The 15,946-nt window shown below is 40.0% G+C and overlaps 2 protein-coding genes across 2 annotated transcripts; both read right to left on the bottom strand.

Annotated features, from left to right (window-relative positions):
* Positions 1 to 1,243: 1,243 nt before the first annotated feature.
* LOC111450054 lies at positions 1,244 to 4,802 on the bottom strand. Its single transcript, XM_023090199.1, has 7 exons — positions 4,479 to 4,802; positions 4,351 to 4,382; positions 2,586 to 2,683; positions 2,414 to 2,496; positions 2,097 to 2,174; positions 1,916 to 2,014; positions 1,244 to 1,843 (listed from the first exon to the last, which is right to left on the bottom strand). Exons 1-7 carry the CDS (start codon positions 4,560 to 4,562, stop codon positions 1,535 to 1,537), a joined length of 783 nt encoding a protein of 260 aa, XP_022945967.1. The 5' UTR covers positions 4,563 to 4,802; the 3' UTR covers positions 1,244 to 1,534.
* Positions 4,803 to 6,855: 2,053 nt separating this feature from the next.
* On the bottom strand, positions 6,856 to 8,396 carry LOC111449753 (gibberellin 20 oxidase 1-like). The gene is made up of 3 exons (XM_023089788.1): positions 7,805 to 8,396; positions 7,407 to 7,728; positions 6,856 to 7,304 (listed from the first exon to the last, which is right to left on the bottom strand). Exons 1-3 carry the CDS (start codon positions 8,341 to 8,343, stop codon positions 7,005 to 7,007), a joined length of 1,161 nt encoding a protein of 386 aa, XP_022945556.1. The 5' UTR covers positions 8,344 to 8,396; the 3' UTR covers positions 6,856 to 7,004.
* Positions 8,397 to 15,946: the final 7,550 nt, after the last annotated feature.

Below are 15,946 nucleotides of genomic sequence, written 5' to 3'. Positions count from 1 at the left end.
CGCGTGTTGGAGGTTGCTACATGCACCCGCTATCCGATATAGTATCCGTAAATGACATGACATGGGCACGAGAGAGCCAATGCCTCGATAAAACTCGGATGGATGGATGTTCAAGAAGTCCCGATGAGATGAACGACATACGGGCCCATTCTCGATGGCATGATCGAGCGAGTTGCGATGGCCGACGACACCCCAAGACTTGGGAGAGTGTCAAGGCATATGAACCATGTCGATGGGGATCGAGATGACAAGATGAGATATGACGTTACATTGAGAGACCTTGGCCCCGAGCAGAGGCACGGTCGAGCCGAATGACTTGGCCTGGTGTAGAGGCAAGTCGGATGTGTCACAGACGATTGAACATGCACGCACAGGCGGCGTGTGTGGTGGTTGAACAATCTTGGATTCCGTACAAGCGATGTTCGATTGGCAAAGACAAACCTCACCTAAGGTCCGATGAAGCCACAAAGTCGAGGCGAAAAATATATATGGGGCTTAATTCCCCTTAAGACTGGTCGTGAGCATGTCAAGATCACGACGCCGCGCGGTAAAAAATGTAGGACCATGACACCCAACATCCTCGCTAGCACATCGTCCAGTGTCTGCCTCTAATACCATTTATAATAGCCTAAGTTTGCTATGGCCCGTTAAGTATTGTTATCAGCCTCATGTTTTTTAAAAAGCATTTGCTAGGGAGAGATTTCCACACTCTTATTAAAGAAAATGTTTCGTTTTCCTCTGCCATTAATGTAAGATCTCACAATCCACCCCCCTTAGAAGCCCAAAGTCCTTGTTGGCTCTAATACCATTTGTAACTTGTAATAGCCTAAGCCCACCGTTAGCAGATATTGTCCACTATGACCCATAATGTATTCTCGTCAACCTCACAGTTTTAAAACGCACATTCAAGAGTGAATTATGAAATTCCACATCAGTTGGAGAGGGTGTGAAAACTTCTCTCTAGTAGACGCGTTTTAAAACTGTGAAGCTGACGACAATCTGTAACGGACTATAACAAACAATATCTGCTAACAATGATATAAGACCATTACAAAATAAACATAACGAAACCGATACACAAAGAGGAGCGTAGAATCTAACAAGAGATCACACATCACTAGAGCCTTTCTCGAGTCCTATAAAAGTCTTATGGTTTCTCTCACTCCACTCCACAAGACAACGTAAATTCAGGTATGCCAAAAACCTCTATAGGAACTCCTCGATCAACAAACACCTCAAAGAATGAATTCAAAATTGTTTGAACTTAGTTTGGTCAAATATCATTAGTGGAAGAATCAACTCAACAGGCAAGCTAGTGACAGTACAGAAAACACTAACCTTTCAGGAACAAGTTGAACAAGAAGCATAAATAAGAACACTATAAAAATGGGGGCTAAGAGTATAGTTCCTATTCCACCCTATAATAAACTTATTTTTCTTTTGGTGTTGTTTAAATAAAAGAACCATTCTGACAGTTGATCGAGTATTGATATTGATATTGACATTTGGAAAGTTGATAGTATAGAGCTTAGGCTTATACCCTACCATCCACATCAAACCCAGAGCCAGTCCACCCAGAGTCTGCAGAGCTTCTTCCTTTAGGCACTGCTCCAATTCCCTTCCCTCTTCCATGAAACTGGTTTTTCTTTTTCCCTCTTACTTCTGTCTCAGAAGATGGCTTTTGATTTTGGCCATTCACCACTGGAGCATCACCACTGACTGCTTGAATACGTGCACTTTCATTTGCTTTTGCACCTGTTGTTTCTGTTGATGTAGCAACTCCAGAAGAATCTGCAACTCTGCTGTTCTGAGCATTCCCCATTGTTTGGCCTTCTTGTGTAACCTGAAAACCATATGTTTTACATCAAATCTCTCAACAGGGCTATGTTAATGGCTAACAAGCAGAAATCATTACTTGAGAAACAGAGGTCGATACTCGGTTTGAATTCAAAGCTTCCATTCTTCGTTTTAGTTCTTCGAGCCTCGTCAACTGCGAATTATTGCTTTCTTGAACCTATTAAGAATAAACGACAGTACTATCAAGAAGTTGTGTTTGTTAGTTCTAACATAACCAAATTTAATGCAAAGTTATGTACCAGATGATTCAAGTCATCACATAGCTTTTGCTTAATTGCTTCCTCGTCCTGCACTACCTTCGACGCTGCTTCCCAAGCCTGAAGGGAGAACATCAGACTCAATTCATTAAATTCCAATTAACGATCTAAAGAAGAAAGCCCATGTAACGACTCTAGCCCACCACTAGCAGATATTGTCCTCTTTGGACTTTCCCTCGAGGTTTTAAAACGCGTATGCTAGGGACTTTCCCTTTCATTCTCCTCTCCAACCGGTGTGGGATCTCAGCCTAGATGAATGTATTACACTAAACTCGTGTAAAAATTGACAAGGGGCAAACCTTCTTTGCTTGTTCTTCCTTCAACTTGGCTGCATGTATTCTTTCCGTTGACATCTCTATTTTCTTCCGCAGAAGTTCGAGTGCTAGAGATATGTAACCATGCTTGGTGGTCAGCCAAAGCCAGTTAATGAAAATCAATAATGAATATAAAACAACTGACAGTAAGCTCAACCTGCTTTTTTTGGACCAGATGTGAGTTTCATCTCCATTGTAAGCTCTGCCAACTCTCGTTCAACATCTCGAATCTTAGAATAATTCTCATCAATGTATCTGAATGAAATTACGACCCGAACAATAAACAAAATTTCCCATTTAACGATATGGGTAAGAAAAGAAAAACAAAGAACTTGATGAAGAGTCTACTTCTATGTTCTTGTCAACTTGAAGTATTGGCGTCAAATATCACAACCATCAGCAACACGAGATGTTGGAACTAATATCAACTCTGTCTGAGATATCATTATGAGTTAATCAATGGTAAATGATCACATTATCCTACAATGCTTCGGATATCTCAATTTACCCCAATCAACACACTCCTGAACTTTGCCTCAACACTATCCTTCATTCGTCTATACCAACTTCAAACTTAAGAATGATGCGAAAAATCTTTTCCAAACATAAAAATTCCCCATGTTCAGATTATTCACTTAATCTCCATACAAATTATAGTTCATGTAATAGTCCAAGCCCACCGCTAGCAGATATTGTCATTTTTGGACTTTTCCTTCAGGTTTTAAAACGCGTCTATTAGAGAGAGGCTTCCACACCCTAAGGAATGTTTCGTTCCCCTCTCCAACCGACATGGGATCTCACAATCCACTCCCTTGGGAGCCAACGTCCTCGCTAACACACCACCCGATGTTTGACTTTGATACCATTTGTAACAATCCAAACTCACCGTTAGTAGATATTGTCCTCTTTGAGCTTTTCCTTTTGGGCTTTCCCTCAAGGTTTTAATACACATCCACTAAAGAGAGGTTTCCACACCCATATAAGGAATTCACTACGTTGGAAAGAGATGAGAGGGCTTAATAGACAATATCTGTTAGCCGTTACAATTCAGTATGTCATTGATCTTAACTTAATTAACCTTCAACCTGAACATAGCTTAGAGGTTAGACATTTGTTCCACCCCATACCAATTAGTATTAGAGCATTGAGGGTTTTGACATTAGGTTACAACAAGTGGTATCAGAGCAACGATGGTTGTGATCTTTTGGTACAACCATCAGTATCAAAGCATCAAAGGTTTGACATTAGGTTACAACACAAACTCGTAATACACCGTTAGTAGATATTGTCCTTTTTGGGCTTTCCCTTCTGGGATTCCCCTCAAGGTTTTAATACACATCCACTAAAGAGAAGTTGCCACACCCTTATAAGAAATTCACTACGTCAGGAAGTGATGAGGGGCTTAATAGACAATATCGGTTAGCTGTTACAATTCACTAGGTCATTGATCTTAACTTAATTAACCTTCAACCTAAACAGAGCTTAGAGGTTAGACATTCGTTCCACTCCATAACAATTAGTATCAAAGCATTGAAGGTTTTGACATTAGGTTACAACAAGTGGTATCAGAGCAACGATGGTTGTGACCTTTTGGTACAACCACTGGTATCGACATTTGGTTACAACACAAACTCGTAATACACCAAGAAGAAAAAAAGATTAACTAAGCCAAGATGATTCCTTCAAGACTTCCTTCATTAATTGCACACTTGATAAACTACAAACAAAGACTTACTGCATCCATATCTGTTACCATGTAAGAATGTAACTAGAATAACGCCCCACACTAAAATTTCCGTGAACAGGGAAGATAGAATAACAAGTAATACTTCTAATTTACCAATCATAAGCAAATAAACACATAAAGAGAGTTATAATGTGAGAAAAACCAGATCCGTAAAGGTAATAAAAGAAATTCGTACTTTCTCAATTGAAGACGCCCTTCCTCGATTATCTGCAACATAATCCGATAACAAATAAGCAAAACTGAAAAGATAAAATAAGAATTAAATTAAGAAAAATCTTGTAGCCCAAAAGTCAGATCGAATACCTTTTCAGTGTAGGCAATTACAGGAGCTTCCCTGGCAAGGCCATCAGGACCAATCTCAGGCAAAAGGAAGGGATCGGAACCCATTTATTCCGAGAGAAAAGAATAAAAGAATTGTTGCGGGAATCAGAATCAGAAACGAAAATGGCGTAAAAGGATTCTGGATTTGACCCAAACAAGAAAAACCCAGTTTCTTAAAGCGTCTACTCAGTGCTCGAAAATGGCGATGGCAAGATCTCGGGAACTGGGTTCTGCGTGGGGGAAAGCAAGCTCAGTTTCGCAGGCAAAATGAAACGTCGAGGTCCAGCAATTGCATCCGCGAGTTGACCGATTGCATCGCTCGTGCTACGCACGTGGATAAAGAGAATGTTCCGCAGCAATTTCTGGCCAAAAAAAAAAAAAATAATAAATAAATAAATTCATTCTCAAAATACAAGTTAAAGATGTTATATTATATTTAATTTTATGTCTTATGACTATACATAATTGTTTTTTAGGCCAATAACAATAAAGGTTGTAAATTATAAGTCGTATACACGTGCATACTCATCATAATGGAAAAATATTCTGATGCATGTGAAACAAAAATATGTATGAGGTCTCTATAGTTTCTAATCATGACACAATTTATGATGCAAGACAAACTTTCATTCATCTATAACATAATGAGTTTGTGAATGGCTAAACATTCTTTCCTACATAACATATCATTATGACATGGTCTATGAAGGTTTATGCATCATGGATCGTTGATTCATAACAATTTTATACAACATGACATGATCACATCATACCATAGATGTGAGATCTCACATTGGAGATGGAAACAAAACATTCCTTGTAAGGGTGTGAAAACCTCTCCTTAGCTGTAGTGGGGAATGAAACATTTCTTATAAGGGTGTAGAAACTTTTCCCTCGTTGGAAAGGGGAATGAAGCTTCCTTATAAAGGGTGTGGAAACCTCTCCTCAATTGGAGAGGGGAATGAAACATTACTTATAAGGGTGTAGAAACCTATGGTGTTCCAGCGAGGACGCTGGCCTCCAAGAGAGGTGGATTGTGGGAATGGAGCATTACTTACAAGGCCGTGGAAACCTATGGTGTGCCAGCAAGGATGCCGGGATCCCAAGAGGGGTGGATTGTGAGATCCCACATTAGTTAGAGAGGGGAATAGAGGTGTATGAAGCATTACACTTATAAGGGTGTGGGAACCTATGGTGTGCTATGCATTCCTTATAACGATGTGGAAACTTGTCCCTGGTTGGATGGAAACCTATGATGTGCTAGCGAGGACGCTGGACCCCATGGGGGTGGATTGTGAGATGCCTCATTGGTTGGAGAGGGGAACAAAATATTTCTTTTAAGGGTGTGGAAACCTCTCCATGGTTGGAGGGGGGAATGAAACATTACGTATAAGGGTGTGGAAACCTATAGTGTGCCAGAGAACACTAGGCCTCTAAAGAGGGTGGATTGTGAGATCCAAATATTCTTTATAAGGGTGTAGAAACTTCTCTCTAACAAACTCGTTTCAAAATCTTGAAAGAAAGCTCAAAGAGGACAATATTTGCAGCGGTGGACTTGAGTTTGGGTTGTTACAATAGCTTTTATACATGACATAACATAGCATACGGGTCCTAGAAGCCCAAAAGGGAAAGCCCAAAGAGGACATTATCCGCTAGTGGTGGACTTGGGCTGTTACATACCTTTTATACATGACATAACATAGCATACAGGAGCAAACAAGCCCGAAAGGAAAAACCCAAAAAGGATAATATCTACTAACATTGGGTTTGAACTCTTATAATAGCCTTGATATATGACATAGCATAGCATCGAACAACATAGCATACAGGCACAAGGCACACATCATCATACATAATACAATTTGTCCAACCAAGTCGATAATAGAGCTACTTACCTAGTTGGCCTAAGCCGATATTACTAAAGTTTCTTAGTGCTAGCCTAATTCTGATTTTTTATATGAACATTTTAAGTTCATGACATTATTTAGGAAACGATTTAACAAATTTTTCGTGCATAGGACACATGTCATGCATGCATATTAACCTTACTTTTAATAGGAAAATAGGACATTACATCTAGGAAAAAAAAAACTTACATCCCTCCTCCTTCTCCAATTATTTATAGCCATTGAAAATCACCGAGACACAAACACAAGAGAGAAAAGAACACTTAATTTTGTTCCTCTTCCATTCATCTTTAGGTTTTTAGAAAGAGAAATCTCAATTCAGACATTGTTTTTACTTAGTATGGAGTGAGAAAAAGAAAAACAAGATATATTTTGTTTTGAATGTAAGGTGTCAAACATGCACATCACTACCACACAACAAAACAAAAGATGAGCAGCAAAGTAAGAACATGTGATATTAAAGAGTTTATTTTAATTGCAACGTCCAGCAACACACAAGAGAGACATAGACCGAACGCTACACGATGTTCTTCTTCCCTAGAAAGCTCATAAATATAGAAACATTTATTGGCATACATAGAGAGACATAGTTACGGTTGGTTTAAGCAGACGGGGCGGTAATAGTGGACCCAGTGTCCAACGCCTTTCCATCTTTCACCCAAGTTTTGAAGGCTTCCAAAGTGTTGCAATCAGGTCGGTAACGCTTTTGGGTCATTTCAAGCAACATTGGCCATTTATAATCTGGATACTTTCGGGGTGGACTCTTCTCCACCAATTCCTCCGGTGCTCTCACCACTTTGTCATGCGATGGACATAGAAAGAAGGCCAATGATTTTCTTGCATTCATGGAATTCACTACAGCGCGGTGTATGCAGCCCTTGTAAATCCCATTTGTGAGAGACTTCAAGCACACAAAACCAAACGACCCATATCAAAATCAGTCGAGTTTAGAAGAAGGAAGATGAAAAATGAAGAACCCTAATTGTAATTTTGTGTGACGTACCGTGAAAGTGTCACCGATGTTGATGACAAAGGCTTCTGGGTTTGGAGGAATTGAATACCATTGATCATTGGAGCACACTTGAAGGCCACTGACAGGGTCTTGGTGAAGGAGTGTGACGGAGGTGGGATCAGTGTGAGGGCCAGTTCCCAACACAACCTCTGGCTTGTCGCATGTTGGGTAGTAATTAAGCCTCAATATTGAATCGTTGTCCTCATAGAAATTCTTGAAGTATTCTCTTGAAACGCCAAGGCTAAGCCCCAAAAGCTCCACAATCTTCATACCAAGCTGGTTCAATGCTATCCCACACTCTTGATACGCCTTCCTAAAACACCATCAGGCAATTAAAAAAAAGTATAAGAATCGAATAGGCATAGGTAGAGAGAATGGAATTTAGATACCCATGATGGGAGAATGATGAGCCTAAAGTGTCAAGAACATAGTCATGAGCAGCGGAGGAGTTTTGAGCAGCCACACACCGAAGGGAAAAGGTTTCCTTCCATGGAAGATTGTTCGCGAATCTCCCAAAGAAGCTATTGGTATATCCATAACTCTCACCTACCCTCCTCTTGGCCCTCTGCTTCACATCCAAAGGCATTGTAAAGAACTCATTCATACAGTCATGAACACGGCCCATCATTTCCATGTCCACTCCATGGTTCACCACAAAAAATATGCCATGTTGTCTACAAGCCTCATCCACCAGCCTTGTCGCCTCTTCCACATAACTTTTGTCGCCACTCATGAACTTTTCCAAGTCAATAGTTGGAACATCCAGCACCGGCAGCAACTCGGATGCCTCAAACTTTTCCGACCAAATGAAATCCTCCGGCACCTTTGACTCGTCGGAGCCCCCAAATGGCGGACGGTACTCCCCTTTCGTCTCCTCATTCAAGCTTGAGGGAGCGGATTCGGTTGCCACCTTGCCGTTCAAAGCCATTGCATGCAAAGAAGAGAGAATAAGGGTGGAAACTGAATGGATTTGGATTGGTGGGATTTGGGGAGATTTATAGGGTGGCAAGAAGGGTAAATTGGGAATTTGGGATTCTTTTTATCTCTCCTCCTCACATGCATCTTACAACACATAATTGTCGCTTCTTCGAAAGTACTCATAGTGAAAACTCTTTTGATTTTCTGAAAGGGGATGAGAATCAAATTAACAGCTCCCTTTAAATGTGGCCCTAAAAATGTATTTTTATTTTCTGATTTTGTCTCTCCTTTTTTTTGTTTTTTAAAATCATTTAATTTTGTTCTTTTTCATACCTGCATGCTTAACATTTTGCAATGCATCACCATATTCTTGCATGCTCTAACTTTTTTAGTTTGGACCTTATCTAATTTTCGTCCTTTTGTAGTTCAAGTTTTTTGTTTTACTTTTACATGCTTTTCAATGTTTTTTTTTTTTTTTTTTTTTTTTTTTTTTACCTTCCATCTAAGTTCTCCAATTGCCATTTTAAAACAAATGAATAGCTAATCTTTAATTAAAGCGATTCCTGTACTTTGTCAACTTATACTTGTCAACTAATAATGCTACATGCATAATTTTACATTTCTTCTCCGGATGGATATGCTGTGATAGCAATACAACCCTAACCGACCTTGGCCTAGCTCGATAACACTGATACGAGAGGGGAAAAGGAGGTGGAGGCTATGTCAACACTATACCAATTACTAACCGTCTGTGGTTACCTTTGTCTCGCTGAGTTGCTACAATCTTTTTGCTCTTTGACCTTGGCAGCTTATTTTGATAATGTAGTGAATGACTGGTGACCTAAATTGAGGAACGACCTCGTATACTCTATAGGCACAAAATTGTGTCTGCTAATCTGTACATCGTCCATGAAAGGTTAGTTGGTGGACCTTTTCAAGAGACCTAAAATCACCAAAGAATGGGGAAGCGCCCCCGTATGTCCGAGCAACTACTAGATCAACCTATGTGGTCCCACGCCTCCCCCCCCCCCCCCAGGANCCCCCCCCCCCTCAGGAACAGGTACCGGAGTGAATAGGTAGCGGAGACTCTAATGACGCCGTCACACTACCATCAGTCTGAAGAATTACCTTGGTCGTCCTTGGTTTCTGTGGAGGCCTACTAGGTTCTTAGGCGTTTCTAGGCAGTTTAAATTTCTTCCCTAGTTTTCAGGATGCTCGGGGTTAGCTCCGCGGGGCTAATCAATGTCTCTAGGTGCACTCAGATTTAGACCTCTGATCGCCGCTAACGATCCTAAGGTGTAGAGTATACTGGAAACGTTTTGATCTAGGTCTAAGAATGTTTGATTAATCCACCACACCTAAATAGTGTGTGAAAATTATCTATTTATAATCAAATAAATTACAAGGATATGGAAATAGTAATAAATGGAAATAACAATAAATGGAAAGATACCTATGGTAATAAGGCAAATATGTAGATATTTGCCTTTTTATAAAATATTAAATATGATATATATGGTAAACTATAATTTATTACTAAATATCCTTAACACCCCACCGCAAGCTGAGCGTCGTATTTGAACGAACGTGAAGCTTGGATCTGAAAAATTCAAAGAGGTTGAGAAACACAGCTGAGCGTCGTATTTGAACGAACGTGAAGCTTGGATCTGAAAAATTCAAAGAGGTTGAGAAACACTTTTCGTGAAGATGTCAACAACCTGGTTCAGAGGAGGCATAGAGAAACACTTTCTTGGCCATCACACTTTTCGTGAAGATGTCAACAACCTGGTTCAGAGGAGGCATAGAGAAACACTTTCTTGGCCATCGAAAATTGCAGAGGGATCGCCGCTCAGCGACGATGCTGCTTTGACTTCGGCGAGAATATGTCTAACCCATGAAGAGGGATTGTCGCTTAGCGACGATGTTGCCTTGGCTCTGGTAAGAATATGTCTAACCCTAAGAAGTAGAAGGGGAAACCTAAAGCAAGAGACAAAAGATAATGTTGAAGCTGAAAGAGTAGCCACAGTGGGCGAAGGAACCAAATTTGGCTAGAAGGGCGGCGGTGACTTAGTTGGTGAAGAGGCCAGTGTGGCGCCCAGATTCCAAAGGTAAATCTCTGTCGAAGGTTGATAGGTTTAGGTTAGGGTTTATGTGAAGGATGAAGGGAAGATTGGGAAGAAAATGAGAGAAACTATGTTGGTTGAGAAAAAATCAATTGTGTTAGAAAAGGTAAGGTTGTATGTACAAAGTATGGCGAAAGGTGATTTGGAGGTCAAAAGGGTGGAGATGAAGAGTAATCAATCAGCTTTGCATATGGCAACCATGATGACTGCCCCTGCGGCGTCAAAGCCAGCAGTGGTGGAGAAGAATGGTAGAAGATTTCAAAAGCCATCGAAAAGAAAGGATCCAGGTTGCTAAACCAAAATTGCTCTGATACCATAAGAATGTTTGATTAATCCACCACACCTAAATAGTGTGTGAAAATTATCTATTTATAATCAAATAAATTACAAGGATATGAAAATAGTAATAAATGGAAATAACACTAAATGAAAAGATACCTATGGTAATAAGGCAAATATCTAGATATTTGCCTCATAATAAAATATCAAATATGATATATATGGTAAACTATAATTTATTACTAAATATCCTTAACAAGGTCAATGTGTAAATCGCATTAGCTTTAGTGCCTTAATCTTAACTGAGATTTCCCATGCAGGCTTTGCTAGGGAGATATACCAATCGATCACAGCGTGTAATCTATAATTTAAACATCATCTTGGTCACCTCTGGGAGTTGAGGAGGTCTATTGGATTCCTAAAGTGGCCAAGTAGCTTAATGCAGACTTCTGGCTCCAGGTTTCTCTACTCCGACTTCTCGATTCTTTCTTAATATGGGAGCACTAGGGTCTAGACCTCCTAAATGTCACTCACGATCCTAAGGTCCTCAGTTTATTAGAGGCATATGGACCTAAGTCATTGTCGAGCCAACCTAACTATAACGTCCTAGTTTTGTGCAGATAAATAAGCTCTATAGGTAGAACACACTTGGAGCTTTGTTTGGTCCCTGGTCAACTCTGTCTTCAACAAAAGAAATTTTAATTCTAAAACATGCAATTTCTTCCACTCCTTTCTTCTGTACAAAATGTTTATCAACACGCTTTCATTTAAAAGCTTCTTGTAACATGCTTCCCTGTTTTTCAACCTTCTTTTTAGAACTTCATCTAGGTTTCTTTGGTTGAGATGAAAGTTTGAAGTCTCATTTTTCTTAACCCTGGTGACCTTCCTCTAGGCCTCTTTGGTTGAGATGATAAGTTTGATGAAATACATCGACTTGTAAGTTGCACTTCGTTAATTGATCAAGGCTAATAATATTGCTACCTTCTTCTGTCATTTGACCAAGACTAATAATATTGTTTTTCAAACTCAGGATGTAACACATCTTGGTCAATAGACGTTGATCGAGTTTCTTACATTAGAACAAGATAGATCCTTTGTCTTGTATTAGTCCAATTTATCCGTTGCAAAACTTCATGTTTTCAATGAACTTCTCATCAATGAAGGGTTAAAAAGAAGTTTAGAACAATAGAAAAGAGCAAAAAGAGAAAAGAGCAAGTAGAGCAAGAGTCATAGAGTTAAAAAGAAGTTCAGAACAATAGAAAAGAGTTTTGAGAATTCTTTGTCTCCTTGTCTCTCCCCTCTCGACATCTCCTTCACAGCTTCGTGAGAGTTATCGTTCTAAACGAGTTAGTTTCAGAGCAAGCATTTATTTTCTACAAGTTGGTATCAGAGCAGCTTTTAATTTCAACAAATTGGTATCAGAGTGAATTTATTTCAACAAATTGGTATCAGAGTCAATGGCGAACATGATGGGACAAATGCCGCTTCCACGGTTGACGAAGACAAACTACGAGAATTAAAGCATCCAAATGAAAGCTCTTCTCAATTCACAAGACGCATGGCAGGAGGTTGAAGAAGGTTTCGAAGAACGGAAGGATACCACGGGTTATACGACAACGCAAAACAAAGCGCTAAAAGAATTACGATCAAAGGATAAGGCAGCATTATACATGTTGTTCCTGGCTGTTGACGAGTCGGGCTTTGAGAAGATTGCAAGGGCAACTACTACAAAAGAAGTGTGGGACACTCTAGAAAAGGTGTTCAAAGAACCGACGAGTCAAGCAGGTGCATCTCCAGACTCTGTGTGGCGAGTTAACATGAAGATGAAGGAGTTAGAAAATGTATCTTACTATATTACACGTGTACAGACCGTGGCGAATCAGCTAAATCGAAATGGAGAAATGTTACCCGAGACGTGGGTTGTGGAGAAAATCTTGAGGTCATTAACCGACAACCTCGAGAATGTCGTATGTGCAATAGAAGAGTCGAAGGACCCAGCGAAGTTCATGGTTGATGAGCTCGCCGGTTCTCTCAAGGCACACGAGCAACGTAAGAAAAAGAAAGAGGAGCCACTCAATCAAACACTTCAGACGAAGGTATCAATAAGGGATGAAAAAAATATTCTATTCACAAAATTTTCGAGGTAGAGATCGTGGAAGCTGCAGGAATGGTCGAGGTGGTCAAGGCAACAGTTATGAAGATATCTATAATGAGAAGAGACTATCGAGCCAAGCAAATTGGCGTGGAAGAGGATGCAATCAAGAACGCAGTCAAGGATACAATTCCAACATCTAGTGCTATAAATGTCAGAAATATGGCCACCATGCAAATAATTGTAACTTTGACAAATGTTACAATTGTGGCAGAATGGATCACTATGCAAGAGATTGTCGAGCCGAAGAAGAGGTGGAAGAAATCATCAACCTGGCCTTGGATGACGCAACAAATGGAGGCATTCTCTTGATGGCCCAAAACGAAGAGCCGAACACAAAAGGAGACTGCGGCGCGAAAGATGATGGCGGTAGTCTTAAGGTGGTAGAAACGGTTAGAAATGAGGTGATACGCAGTGGATTGGCGAAATTGCGATATCGGAGATGAGAAAATCGAAGGACTTTGGATTGAACACGCGATCGGCGAACGAGCCAAAGAAACTGCCGAATCATCAGGAGGAGAATAGAGATTAAAAGCAACAACTCAAATCTGTCGTGGATAAATCTGTGGAGAAGTCTTAGTTGCAAACGTTGAAATCGCTGAACGAGCACCTTTTGAAGAAGACATACGAGAAGAGAAAGGAGTTTGGAGCTCTGGTTCAGGCTAAAGAGGGTTTGGAACTTGACTTGACGAAGAATGCCGACGAGAAGAAACATAGTCAAATGAATGAAGTGAGAGATAGGATTTGTAGGTTAGGTTAGAGTGAGAGATTGAAGAATGTGGAGATTGGGAGATTGAAAGATGAGAATAATGGGCTTGTGTTGAAAGTTGAGGATGAAAGGGAGAAATGGATGGTTTGCTGTGAGAGTGATAGAATTAAGGCTAATTCTGATCGATTGTTCGAGAAAATAGGAGATTTGAGAAAGAAAATGATTGAAATGGAGAAAAATGAGAGAAGGGCTTTGGAAGAGATAGAGGATTTGAAGGTGAAATGCAAGAAGTTGTCAGCTAAAAAGATGGAGAGTGAGATTATGAATCAGAATCTGTTGAAAGAGAAGAAATTTGTTAAGAGGTTATTGGATGAATCTGGTAGGGTTATTGAAGATTTGGAGAGAAAAGTTGATTTGAAAATGAAGGAGAAAGATGTAGAGACGTTAACTCAACAGAGAGATTCAGTTGATGTGAATCTGAATCGAGTCCAACAGCAGGCAGTGAGTTTACGACGCACGATTGAGATAATCACTTGTGATAAAGCTGAAATGGAGGAAGCAAAAATGGAAGTGGAAAATGTCGTTGTGGACTTGCGAAGGAAATTGAGTAAACTGAACGAAGCCATGATGTCTGAGTCAAGCATGGTTGAGAACGGGAGAAATGAAGAGTTGGTGTCTCAGATGGGTTGTTCTCGAGAAGATCCAAATGAAGTCTCATAAGAGAAGGACAACCTTATTTTGCCGCTCGAGGAAAATGAGAGAAAATTGAGAAAACCACAACTGAGCTCGAGAAAATGAAAACCGCACAGGTCGAATCATTGAATAGAACATTTAAGGGAAAGTTTTGTTGGGAATAAACTCTTTGAGAGAGAGAAAAAAAAGTAGTTATTAATTTTTTGTTTTTAAAATTTAGTCAATAGGCTCATCCTAGGAAAGCAGTAGTTTATGGGTGGGAGAAGGGATAGTTATGGCCAATTTTAAGTTAGAAGGAGCAAAAACAGAAAAAGAGCAAGTAGAGCAAGAGTATAGAGTTAAAAAGAAGTACATATCATCAATTTAGAATTCTGTCTACTTGTCTCTCCTCTCTCGCATCTCCTTCACAGCTTCGTGAGAGTTATCTAAACGAGTTAGTTTCAGAGTGAACGTTTATTTTCTACAAGTTGGTATAAGAGCGGCTTTTAATTTCAACAAATTGGTATCAGAGCGAATTTATTTCAACATCTCATCATCTGTGCACATGAGATTTGTCTCCTCATCGTGCTCTTTGTTGCGGCACTTTGCCACATAATACCTATATTTTCCACCATAGTAACACTTGATCATACTCTTTTCCTTCTAGAGGTATGCATTGTCATGGATTTGTGAGGTATTGTCACGACCTCCTCTGCCACCACGTTTGCAACAATGTCCGCGACCTATGTTTTCCTTGTTATGGCTGTCACATCCCCTTGTACTTAAAAAAGAAGAGTCAGCCGCATTTTTCTTTTTTGTTTGTGCGAGCTGCTCCTCATGTGTAATTAAGAGGTATTCCTCCTCTTCTTCGTAGCCATGAAGTCTCTTGACCTCCTCCTTCTCTTTCTCCCCAAGTTAACCGTCGTAACCATGTGTAAGTAAGTAAGACGACCAATGACCTCCTCAACCAACTTATTCTTGAGGCTGCCGAACTTCTCAACAAAGGCAACAATCTATATGAATCTTGGGGAACAACTCAAAGGAACTTCTTGAAGACGGAGATCTAATTTACCTTGTCGCCCAACAAATGAATACCGCTGACGATCGTTGTCAACTTCATGACAAAGTCATCTATTGACTCGCCGTCCTTCATGCGGATAGCCTTAAACTAACTCTTTAAGGTGTGCACTTTTGATTCCTTGACACGTTCCACACCCACATGCATTTTGCCCTTGCCAAGTTCTTCTCTGCCAACATGGGAAGGACGTCCTCCAAGACTGCTTGATAGATGGAAGCAAGAATCGTCCTATCCTTGCACTCCTCGACATTGTCACCATGCTCGATGACGTCCCACACATCTTGTGCTTGTAAGTTAACATGCATTTTTGTCAACCATGCTGCATAGTTACTTTTCGTGAATAACGGATACTGAAGCGTTAAGATTCTCCTCCTTTTTACTCCTTATTGTTGTCATATCTCCTCCGCGACTTTTTTTGTGACGACATTTGTTTCAACATCCTACCTCTGATACCAACTGTTGGATATGACTCACGATTGAAATATACCGAAATAAATAGATTAAGTAGAAACAACAATGTGAGGGGAGAGATCTTTGAACTTAAGAACGTTCAAGTACTTATGGTTTTCAATTCTCTTTTTTTTTTTTTTTTTTTTTTTG

The sequence above is a fragment of the Cucurbita moschata genome, unplaced genomic scaffold (genome assembly GCF_002738365.1).
Source record: "Cucurbita moschata cultivar Rifu unplaced genomic scaffold, Cmos_1.0 Cmo_Scf00011, whole genome shotgun sequence".
Classification (NCBI taxonomy): domain Eukaryota; kingdom Viridiplantae; phylum Streptophyta; class Magnoliopsida; order Cucurbitales; family Cucurbitaceae; genus Cucurbita; species Cucurbita moschata.
This window is presented reverse-complemented; position numbering and strand designations above follow the sequence as displayed.